Source organism: Hyperolius riggenbachi, chromosome 4 (genome assembly GCF_040937935.1).
Source record: "Hyperolius riggenbachi isolate aHypRig1 chromosome 4, aHypRig1.pri, whole genome shotgun sequence".
Classification (NCBI taxonomy): domain Eukaryota; kingdom Metazoa; phylum Chordata; class Amphibia; order Anura; family Hyperoliidae; genus Hyperolius; species Hyperolius riggenbachi.
In genome coordinates, this window is record NC_090649.1 from 409,194,638 (window position 1) to 409,207,514 (window position 12,877).

At 44.5% G+C, this 12,877-nt stretch overlaps 1 protein-coding gene across 1 annotated transcript in view; it reads right to left on the bottom strand.

Annotated features, from left to right (window-relative positions):
• ACTR2 (actin related protein 2) overlaps positions 1-12,877 on the bottom strand; it is a 102,575-nt gene that overhangs the window by 19,797 nt on the left and 69,901 nt on the right. Inside the window, exons 4-5 of the mRNA XM_068232325.1 lie at positions 11,225-11,297; positions 6,417-6,553 (exon numbers count right to left, since the gene is read on the bottom strand). Of these exons, the coding sequence (XP_068088426.1) occupies positions 6,417-6,553; positions 11,225-11,297 (210 nt within the window). The remainder of the gene's footprint in view (positions 1-6,416; positions 6,554-11,224; positions 11,298-12,877) is intronic.

Below are 12,877 nucleotides of genomic sequence, written 5' to 3' on the forward strand. Positions count from 1 at the left end.
GCGGAGCAGTGGTCATTCCAAATACTACATCATATAAGGAAAAGATTCTTTCCCAATTGAGTGATGAGGAAGTCTATCAAAAAGTACTTAGTGATCCTTCCAATGAGATTAAGAAAAAGATTGAACGTTTACTCACTCAAGCGGAAGAGAATATGTTGATTAATGGAGAATTTAAGAGATTTTTAATGAAAGAACATCCGAGGATTCCAATTATCTATACATTACCCAAGATTCACAAGGGACTACAAAACCCTCCCGGTCGTCCAATAGTATCGGGGGTGGACTCAATCTTTTCTAATATAGCAATTTTTTTAGACAAAATCCTTAATCCCATAGTACTTACTCTGGACTCTTACTTAAAGAGAACCCGAGGTGTGTTTAAAGAATGTTATCTGCATACAGAGGCTGGATCTGACTATACAGCCCAGCCTCTGTTGCTATCCCAAACCCCACTAAGGTCCCCCTGCACTCTGCAATCCCTCATAAATCACAGCCGTGCTGTGAGGCTGTGTTTACATCTGTAGTGTCAGTCTCAGCTGCTCCCCCGCCTCCTGCATAGCTCTGGTCCCTGCTCCCGTCCCTTCCCTCCAATCAGCAGGGAGGGAAGGGATGCAGGCGGGGATTGGAGTTCTGCAGGAGGCGGGGAGAGCAGCAGACTGACACTATAGAGATAAACACAGCCAGCTCTGACAAGCTGTTTGTCAGCAGCGTGGCTGTGATTTATGGAGGGATTGCAGAGTGCAGGGGGACCTTAGGGGGGTTTGGGAAAGCAACAGAGGCTGGGCTGTATAGGCAGATCCAGCCTCTGTTTGCAGATAATATTCTTCAAACCCACCTCGGGTTCTCTTTAAGGGACAGTCAAGGATAGTGTGCATTGGAACCATTCTGAGGAAGGATTGTATCCGAAACGCCGTGCGTCAATGGTGACCCGGCACACATTTATCTTCTGCCTATGATGTTTTAAAGAGCTTCAATAAATACTTATATTTTAGACGGTGCGGACCCTTTCAACTGATATGCACAAATCCCTGTGACTCCAGGGGTGGTCACGGCACGTCAAATCCATTGGTGCGGATGTGATTGAATCATTGAAAAAAAATACAGCATGCAGTACAGATTAAAAATCACAGATCGCATGTAGTGTGTAAGAGGCCTTACACTGCTCAATGTGGTACAACGCTATGGGCCAATGATCTGCCGCAGCTCCAAGCCTGTCGGTGGATATCTTCCGTCCCAGTCAATCGACCGATTCTGGGTCATGGGGACGGCATGTGGGGGCTCTATCTTGAATTTTTGATCCAAGTTATCAAATCTACCCGGGATCAACTGGAAATCAAATCAATAAGCATATGGGCTATCTTTACTCATAAGTTCACTGCTGACCTGTCCTGCCCTAACAGGCAAAAGCTGAAGCAGTCACAGAATAGGATTTGGTGCATTTCACTTGTGCATTACCTGAGATGAAGATAATGGTTACTTTATACTTACCCTCCAGCCCCATGAGGTGTGTAGGATCCCTCACCATCCTCTTCTAATACCCCCCCACCCCACCCCGACCTCCCATGCCCAGGAGCATTCTGTGCCTGGCACTAGAACACGGCTGACCACACACACACCTGATGGGGCTAGAGGAAGCCCCAGGTAAATCTAAATATAGCCATTATCGTCATCTCAGGTTCTCTTTAAGCTGCTGCATTAAACAGCTTTTTCCAAATGTTATTTGAACACATCTTAAATATGCATGCACCCAAGAGTCAGTTTACTTTATATACTTTATCTTAATTATGGGTTACCCCATTTTGATAAATTTTACACATTTTTCAGTAAGGAGAGGAGTGGCATAAAAGCGTCATTTTGCAACTTTCAAATTGGAAGGCAAAATCATTTGCTTTGGCATGAGTGAGGATTACAACCTGACTGATTTTATTAAATGCTCTGGGACTATCCGTAATTAGAACTACACCACACTTGTGGCTGCCCAAGCCTAATACAGCATAGTTTTAATGTCGCCCAATCCCAAGCACGAGACACAATAGCGCATCCCCACCCACACAGAAATCCGCTGTTTAAAGACACTTGAGTTCTGTATCTCGGTTAGAAGCAAATTTCACTTGACCCCCTAATCACTGTGAGCCTATCACAGTGGCCAGGAAGCAAGAAAAAATGAAAAAAAGACTGGTCCTCAAAGGTCCAAAGAGGTTAAAGGCCTATTTCCACTGCCTCGGAATCCTTGTCATCCAAATCGCATGCCAGTGCGATTCAGACGCCATGCTGCATATTACCGCAGCACGCACCCGAATCCCTATAGCCGTGCATGGCACAGCTACAGGGGTTCATCTGCATACTCATGACTGCAAGTCTTGCACGATGCACGCCGGGTCAGTGGAAAACAGCTGTTTGTGTCCATCAAAAAGGAGCATGGAGCTTGTTTTGTTAATACAAATCAATGTAATCAAAATGTAACCAGCATAATGATCTTAAAATTTTTATAGGTCTATAAAAAGTAAAAGAGGAAGAAACCTACTAGCGTGGACTACTACTTTAAATTGTAGCATGAAATAAAACAGGAGGGTTTTAAATGTACACTTATGCAAAACGTTTCATTCCATTCTATGATAGAGGAAACAGAATTATGCAGAATGCTATTTGCAATATATCTTCTCAGGAAGAGAACTCGAGAATTATTTCATGAACTACTGCAGTGGTTATTTTAAGCCAATGATTGCTTGGTCACGGCACATCATGTGACTTACAGACTGTGAAAAAGCTATACATCTTCATAAGCCTTATCTGCTTTCCAGCATCCCACGAGTGTGCTAAAGTGATCTGATCAGATAATCCTGCGGGAAGAGAGGAGCTGTTCCTTTCAGCCATAATGAAAATCCATGAGTAATGATGGCTCATCACTATAGATTTCAGAGAACAATCCCCCACCCTATCCGTACTCGCAGATATAGTGCTACTGGAAAGCGGAGGGGCGGAAGTGCCATGTAAAATAAGACCCAACTCGTCTGTGCGTTTTGAAATGTGTGCACTGTGTATTATGGCTTGTTTCTCCTCCGCTAGGGCACCTCAAGGTATATAAAATAGCCAATAGCTTCTCTGGTTTGCGGCACACCCCTCCAAGCTTAAAGTGGACCCGAGATGAACTTTTATTCATTTCATAATTGTGTTCCTTTCCTATTGTTTATAGGGCATTCCTCAAGCCAAATACTTTGTTTTTGTTTTAATACTCTAATTCCCTATAAACTAAACAAGTCACGCCCACAGGTTTTCAGAGAGCCAAGGCATTTTCAGACAGTAGCAAGGGCTAATGGGAGCTCAGTCTGGGCAGGAGGAGAAGGAGGTATTGCTAGCCAGAGATTTCAGAGGCAGAGGGGAGGAGGGAGGAGGGGGGATTGGGTTTTTTTCACAAGCTGAGTGCTCAAGATGCAGATAAGCCTGCCTCTGTGTAATGTTTACAAGTAACATGGCTGCTGTCATTGTATCACAGGAAGAAATATTCATATTCTATTGAAGCTGTTGGCAGCCAGATTTGCTGTGTAAACTATCTAAACTTTAGATTGTTAGTTACTTTTTCATCTCCGCTTTAAACATTCTCTGTATCACTTTCTGGCAGGATCTGATTTGAGGCTTCTTCCAGTCCCCTATAAACCCCCCACCACCACCACTGTTGTGCTGCTGTCCCCCTAGACTAGACTACTAGTGAGTGGCCCTGACAGTGTGACTCCTCAATTGCTTTCCCCGGAATCATTAATGCGCAGTTTGTGAATACTTAAACTGCACGTGTGCAAGACGCTGCCAGAACATGGGAATGTGACTAAAGAGGCGCACATGGCGATCTTTCTGAAGGGGCACAACAGAGGCGACCTGGAGGACTCTGAGGGACCTGATAGAATGCTGGGGGCTGGAAGAAACGGACGACAATTTAGTCAATTGGAAATCAGTAGCACAAGTTGGTCAGTTGATGGTGAAATAATGTCCTGCAACAATTTTTTTCTGATCGCACTTATCTGATCACTTGGACAATTGTTAGCTGAAAAATTATACCATTAAGTGGGCACCATGGATGAGCGCCGGATAAATTCCAAATGGGATAAGAGAGCTCAGAGCAAATATGACTACAAAATTTATTAGAGCGTTATGACAATGTAAACAAAACAAGACATGCATTAAAAATCCCCCCTAAAATCAAAGCGATATAGCTGGGCTTCCAGCAGGATCTTAGCATGCGTAGAAATTATCTTCAGGCCCAACTTATGCAAAAAATGGTAATCACCACTGCTCTGCTTAGAGTAAGCGAATCTTCAATTCAAAATTGCCTGTACAACGCTGGTGGTTAGATACAGCACACGGGGGGGGGGATTCTGAAGATTCGCTTACTCTAAGCAGAGCAGTGGTGATCACCATTTTTTGCATAAGTTGGGCCTGAAGATAATTTCGACGCATGCTAAGATCCTGCTATCTATAGGAAGTGCACTCCTATTAGGGACTCATGCTGGAAGCCCAGCTATATCGCTTTGATTTTAGGGGGGATTTTTAATGCATGTCTTGTTTGTTTACATTGTCATAACGCTCTAATAAATTTTGTAGTCATATTTGCTCTGAGCTCCCTTATCCCTTTATTGTGATTTATCAAATTTGAAGGTGAGATGAGCACTACATGATTGTAGTTTTTTCAGGTGGATATCCCGTGCTTGATGTTCGTTGTCCAGGGAGAATTCCAAATGGGTTTCATTCGGAATTCATCCAGATAATTAGAGCACCTGAGCAGGCGGGTGAGGAGGGGTTAACTTACCCATCAGCCGTCTTTAATGCGCTCCATGCTGCGATCCAATTCGCGGGTTAACGTGACTTCCACGCTTCCTCCTGTGTTGAAGGAAGCGTGGTAGTCACGTGGGTGTGAACTGGAACTCAGCGTGAGAAGTGACGTGGGACACATTAAAGTAGACAGACGATGGGTAAGTTAACCACCCCCAAAATTCGGTAGAATGATGAAAACTTGGGTCATCAAGCAACAGGTCATAAAACAATCAAGTCTGTTGGACAGCTTATGTTCTCAACTATTATTCAGCCTTAGTAATGCAACTCCATGCTATTTAAAGGGAACCAAGAAGCACTTTTCTTTTCCCGATTTATAATAGCTATAGGAGCCGCCATGCCCCCCCCGCCCCACCCCCTACCCTTCTGCCCATTATTTATCCACAGGAAAGGTGTGAAGAAAGCATCAGTGGCTTCTGTAAACTCTTTGTACCCGTGTTTCCCCAAAAATAAGACACTGTCTTATATTAATTTTCCCCCGAAAAGATGTGCTAGGGCTTATTTTCAGGGAGGGCTTATAATTATGAGGATGACACTACTGTATGTGCTCCCTCTTGTAAAATGTGCCCCCCATGTAGTCAGATGCGCCACCCCCCTGGTAGTCAGATGTCTCCCCACCCCCCCGGTAGTCAGATGTGTCCCCCGTGTAGTCAGCGGCAGCCCCCAGCATCCTCTACAAAGTGGCGAGTGGAGCCCAAAGTCCCCCATTTGCTCCCGCCCTCCCTATGCAGAGTGGCGAGTGGAGCGCAACCTATAAACCTACAACGGCTCTTGTCATGTGATGCACGCACGTCCAGGCGCATCATGTGACGCGCCGGGAGGTGCGTGCGTCACATGACAAGAGCCGTTGTCAAGGAGAGGAAGCCGCGCGCTGCTGAAGAGAGGTGTTAACGCTGGCCCCTCGGAACCCGGTGAGTTTCTTGTTTGCTTTATAGGTTGCGCTCCGCTCGCCACTCTGCATAGGGAGGGCGGGAGCAAATGGGGCACTTTGGGCGACCAACTAGGCCTTATATTCCGGGGATGGCTTATATTACAAGCTTGCTTGAAATATAAGCTAGGTCTTATTTTTGGAGTAGGTACTATTTTCGGGGAAAGACGGTAGCACATTTTTATCTACCACCCCTGCTGAGGTTTTATTTGCCATTACTAATGTGTGCAATAAAACAATTTTGCCTCCTTCACACAAAGATTTTCTGGCGGATTTATTGCCAGATTGATTATTTCCAACATGTCCGATCTGATTTCCGGTCGATTTTCCGTTAACCTCTATGGATAATCAATCAGAAATCAGATCGGACATGTTGGGAATAATCAATCTGGCAATAAACCTGCCAGATAATCTCATTGGATGTACCAGACATAACATCAGTTCTTTATGCCTGAAACTTCTGTGGTCGGACAAGCCCAGGAAGTAAGGATAATAAATGCCTCTGCTAAACTTTTAAATGTAGAAAGGAGGAGGTAAAATTGATTTTTTAATAAATGAGTCACATTGTTGACAAGCATATTAAATGTGCTATTGAGATGTCCTGGGTGCTAAAAATGGTGCTCTGTTCACTTTTAAGACCTGCTTATGACTTCCCAAAAGATATTACCTTTATAAGGTAGCGGGTGATGTCCCTGCCCGCAATGTCAAGTCTTCTGGTGAGGTGAGGCAAAGAGAAACCTTCGTAAACTGGGCAGATGTGAGTGACGCCATCCCCGGAGTCCACCACTACACCGGTCAATAGACCTGCACAGAACAAGAACAATGGTATGTAAGGAGTCTCAGATTCAGCAGGTGTGTCTCAGTTACATATTAGCCAGGTGATAGATATTTCAACACAAGAGCCGTGTTTTACAAGGTTTACCCTACTACACAACTCCAGCATCTAGTTATGCTGACCTCTGATTACTTTACACAGTCACTGAGTTACCAATAGAGCTGTGAGCCAAGCAAGAAAACTGCATCAGTATACAGTGCCTGCTCACACCTTCAAAGATTTGCTACGCCAGATAAAAGCAACACAAAAAATTCACTGCATTGTGCAGAGCATTCACTCTTCATTACTTACATGTAGAGATGATCAGCGAGATGCAAATTACGCCCAGTAGATGCAAATTGTTATGCCAATTTAACCAGCTTGAAAACAGAACAGTCAAATGTTGCTGCGGGAAAAATGTGTGAAATTTGGAAAACAACTTGAAGTGTGTTTTTTGGAAACAAGCATTTAAGGTGGCCATATACTGTATCACTCCATGTATAGCCAGAAGAGCCTATTAGATACATGCCTCTCTGGCAGCGCTGTGGAGTCGGTACAAAAATCATCCAACTCCGACTCCCAAAATGGCTCAGACTCCTCAGTCTAATACTTTCCAGGGCTGTGGATTTGGTACAAAATCCTCTGACTAATCAGTTTGTGAAACCACAAAACTCAAGACTACAGGTACCCAAAATTGCTTAGACTCCTCGACTCCAACTCCACAGCCCTGCTCGCTGGTTGAATCTGATCAGAGAAGGAGCTATTTGCCTGGCCACACACAGCACAACGATTTCCTATAGATTTTAGCATGAACTCTATTAGAAATCAGCCTGCCACCCCCCAAGTGTAAATGCAACCCCAATCCCGGTAGGGGGACAGGAGTCATGTTGGTGGATAGGCGAGACTTCACACTGGCACAGGGGAGGAGGAATCATTTAAAAAACAAAACAGGTTCTCTTTCGATTTAACAAAATTTTAAAATCAAAAAGTAAAGTGGGGAGCAATATCAAGTACTGTATTGGGCACCCTTAGAATGCCTGCCAAACCATCATGTGGATCTTTAAACAAAATTACTCTTTGGTCTTTCCAAGCAAAAATAAAATTAGTACTGAATAATGAAAATAAAATCCCTATAACAATTCTTTTAAAAGTCCAAACACTATCGATGAGCGCTAGTGGCTTGCGGCAGCGATTTCATGAATTGCGCTTATTTTTTGCTGTACATTTTCATGATTTTTGAGCGATCACAATTAGCGCTTTTTTTTTTTTTTACATTGCATGCACCGAGTTTGCGTTTACTTGCAAATCGCCAGCGGTCGTGGCAGTGAGATCACTGCTATATACTTAACATTACACTAATGCTTTTGTGCTCACTGGCGATTAGCAGAAAACGGACACTAATTGCCACAATGTGAATGTGCCCTCAAAGGACCACTATCGGAAAATAGTCAAATTTAAAATACATGTAAACATATACAAAGGAGGATAGGTTTCTTCCAGAGTAAAATAATCCATAAATTATCTCTCTCATATGTTGCCATCGCTTACAGTAAGTAGTAGAAGTCAGAAGTGACAGAACTGTAAGATTTTGAACCAGTCTCTTCATGAGAGATTCTCAGCACGGCCATTATTCTTTATAAAGACACTCCCTGAAAAGGATTTATACAACGATGCTGAACAGCCTCCCTGCAGACTTTTTTTGGCAGCTGGACACAGCAACGTCCATTCACTAAGTGCTTTTGAAACTAAACAAAACCATGAGAATCCCCCATGAGGAGATGGACTAATCCAAAACCTGTCGGTTCTGTCAGATTTCTACTACCTACTGTAAGTGACAGAAACATAAGATAAAAGTAATTTATGGCTCATTTTACTCTGGTAGAAACTTACTTCTAATTTGTACGGGTTTACATGCATTTTAAAATTTCGCGATAGTGGTCCTTTAATGTAGAATGCTGAGAAATCCTGTCTTGGGAGGTGCTTAACCTAATCACCTTTATGCATTACTTATTCCTAGGGATATTAATGACAAAATTCAGCGAAATGCCTTTTATCAAATACAAAAAGCAGCCACACAGCACTAGCATGAGAACTGCCGGGGCCTGGAGAGAAGGCATGGTCACATGACAGTAATTATGTGCCTACTCCACTTTAAGGAGAGCCTCACCAAGCTCCACTACAATTTTAAACATGGCCAGTAGTAAGGATTTCTATTAAATATTCTGCACCTGCTCAAAACCAGCTCTACCCAAAAGTTTATTATACAATCACTATTCCTTTTTAGACACAAAGCTTGATTCAATTGTACACCACTGTACTATACTTCAAAGAGAACAAGGGGGTAAGTTCAAAGTGCTTTACAGTGCTACAACATAAATGTGCAACATCCTAGAACATAACAAATCTGCAGATTTGTTATTTTCTATTAAGTTGCACTTGGCACTAAACCCTGACAAAGCCCCTTTTGTTTATGGGGTGAAACACGTTGGGTTGTGGTGGGGTGATGCATTAGTAATAAGATCAACTCAGTCTGAGCAAAAAGGGTATACTACAATATAATGTAAGCGGAAAATAAGCTACCTAACTCTAGGCAATCTACCTTCCCTTTCCCATAATAGTAATTTTTTTTATCTGTATATGCAGGCTCACTTTAAAGGATACCAGAGCCAAAAGGCTCTGGTAAAAAGAGAAGCTGTACTGAGTAGGGGGGCATAATCAAATACTCAACCACCCCTCCCCAACCCCGATCCCCTCCGGTCAGTCTCGTTCCAATGGGAGACTCCAAACCCGGACATACTGCACCGCACATGCACAGTATATCTTTTCTGCTCCCCTGTGGGCGCATAGTGATGTCACAGGACCGGTGTGAGAGCTGATTGGAGACGCAGGGGGAGCGAGCGCGCTCTTGTCCTGTGACATTCGGCGCAGCCACGGGGAGCAGAACGGACATACTGTGCATGCACAGCGCAATATGTCCGGGTTTGAAGTCGTCCCAAGAGTACGGGTCTGACCGAAGGAGAACGGCTCTAGTATCCTTTAGGCATAATACGTTAGAAAGTTACATTTTAGTTGTTCTCTTTGAAGTATAGAACTGTTGTTATCACTATTCCATCCATAGCTTTGAATGAGCAGGTCAGAGAAACACCCCACTGATTTTATCTCAACCAACTGAGAAGATATAGCCTCGGTGCATATAAATAAAAAAAGTAGTAAGGCGTCAATGATATTGGCAACCATACACTATTTGTGTGCTAAGGTAGGTTTGCAGAAAATAGCCACATTTCTTTTCAAAGGAAAAAAAATAACTTTATCTTTGGCATGTTACCATTTCCTGAATGCAAAACATCCATCTTTAACCAGTAAACTCCATCTCTCTGAAGGCAGGTGGTTGATCAGCCCACTCTGCAGCCAGCATGTGTTATAAATAAAGCCTATACTAGCCAGTCATATGAGCAGAGCCATTATGAAGAACCATTATCAGGGCCTAGCACGGAGTAATGGAGTAAATTGCAGTCACCATGGAAACTGGGTCTTTTTTGTAAGCTTTTTTTCTGGAAGAGGGCTAGTTAACTGCGTAGGATGAGAAGTAATTATACATTGTCACGCTCCCATGTTCACTTGTGACAAGCAAAAATGCCAAGAACTGTTCAACAGCTTCTCTTGTATCTTTTTTTGTGAATTTATCTTAACATAAAGCAAAAGTGTTGTGTAAGACAGAATAATTACATTTTTACCTAATGTGACCTAAGAATCTGGCTGGATGTATGCAGTTACCATCTACGGTTCATCATAAGTAGCAGTAGGACCAGCATCAATACACTGAGGAGCTTTAGGCCCCGTTCACACTTGCGGTTTTGTCAAAACCGCACCGGATGTCCGGACCGCACCGTATCCGGACCGGACCTGATCCGTACGGTTCCTATCCGGATCCGGTCCGGATCCGGTCCGTTTGCATCCGGTTTCCGTGCGGTGTGAACACGGTTGCGGTCCGGATCCGGTTTCTTAAGGAGATAACAACCTGTAAATACCTGGGGTCTGGGAGGTCAGCAAAAGGGTCTGGGGTCATTGTTGGAGACAGGTGGACGTGTGGAGACCATCCGTGGATACAGAGACTGCAGTTGGGACCATGGATCCAGGCATTTTTTACTCGTATACCTGGGAATTCTCTGTTGTTCGCCTCCTCGTTATCATATCAGACATGTTGCTGCCTAGAGCTCCAGCATGAAATCGCTGCTGCCCCACTCTGTGAACGCTGGGCCCATGTGGTCCCCATCCAAAATGCATAGGAAGTGGGGTAGAACGTCCGGTTTTTGTAGCCAGTGTGTTGTGCGCTCTCCGGTTCTCATTGCTTTGTATTGGCCGGATGGTGCAGTCCGGCTCCGCCCCGGATACGGCTGCCGGAGGAGCCGGACCAAAAAATAGCGCATGTTGGAACGGATGCCGGAGTCCGGATCCGGTCCGGCTCCGGTCCGGCAGAACGGACGCATGTGAACGGACGCATAGGCTTTCATTGCTATTGCCGTGCGTCCGTTCTGTCCGTTCTGCAAGCGGTCCGGCTCCGGCACGGCGATTCCGGACGGCCACCGCTAATGTGAACCGGGCCTTAGAGGATCTGTCTTACTAAAAATGCCAATCTAAACTTATAAGTATGGATTACCTACCTTGTGCGTATAATGTAAGGACAGCCTGGATGGCAACATAAACACCTGAAAACTGGTAAGTCTCAAACATAACCTATAGGGGGAAAAAAATATAAAAAAGAAATTACAAAATGATCACGTCCCGTTTAGAACAGCAATTTGAACTTTACATCAAATCCATGAATCAAAATCTTACAGGCATAATCATTGGTCAAGCACTGGTAGATTACATCTGGCTATTGGGGATTCCTTATACGGGCACATCTGGAAGGCTCTATAGCATGGGTCCCCAACCTGGGGGCCGCGGCCCCCTGGGGGTCCTTGGGCAGATTTCTGGGGGGCCGCGGCTTCTACCTCTCCCCCCGCGGCCGCCACTCCTGTTACATTATGAGCGGGCGGCCGCTTCCTTCCTTATATTCCTCCAGCTGCGGCTCTCCTCTTTACAGCATGTCGTATTACAGCAGCGCTTCCTGCGCGGCTGCTGTAAGGAGCCAAGGGAGCCGGGACAGCGGTTCCCATGGTAACGGTGATGCGTATCGCCGCTACAGGAAGCCGCTACCCCGCCTCCTTCCACTGTACTTGCTACACTGGGCTAACTGTACTTGCTACACTGGGCTAACTGTACTTGCTACACTGGGCAAACTATACTTGCTACACTGGGCAAACTATACTTGCTACACTGGGCAAACTATACTTGCTACACTGGGCAAACTATACTTGCTACACTGGGCAAACTATACTTGCTACACTGGGCAAACTATACTTGCTACACTGGGCAAACTATACTTGCTACACTGGGCAAACTATACTTGCTACACTGGGCAAACTATACTTGCTACACTGGGCAAACTATACTTGCTACACTGGGCAAACTATACTTGCTACACTGGGCAAACTATACTTGCTACACTGGGCAAACTATACTTGCTACACTGGGCAAACTATACTTGCTACACTGGGCAAACTATACTTGCTACACTGGGCAAACTATACTTGCTACACTGGGCAAACTATACTTGCTACACTGGGCAAACTATACTTGCTACACTGGGCAAACTATACTTGCTACACTGGGCAAACTATACTTGCTACACTGGGCAAACTATACTTGCTACACTGGGCAAACTATACTTGCTACACTGGGCAAACTATACTTGCTACACTGGGCAAACTATACTTGCTACACTGGGCAAACTATACTTGCTACACTGGGCAAACTATACTTGCTACACTGGGCAAACTATACTTGCTACACTGGGCAAACTATACTTGCTACACTGGGCAAACTATACTTGCTACACTGGGCAAACTATACTTGCTACACTGGGCAAACTATACTTGCTACACTGGGCAAACTATACTTGCTACACTGGGCAAACTATACTTGCTACACTGGGCAAACTATACTTGCTACACTGGGCAAACTATACTTGCTACACTGGGCAAACTATACTTGCTACACTGGGCAAACTATACTTGCTACACTGGGCAAACTATACTTGCTACACTGGGCAAACTATACTTGCTACACTGGGCAAACTATACTTGCTACACTGGGCAAACTATACTTGCTACACTGGGCAAACTATACTTGCTACACTGGGCAAACTATACTTGCTACACTGGGCAAACTATACTTGCTACACTGGGCAAACTATACTTGCTACACTGGGC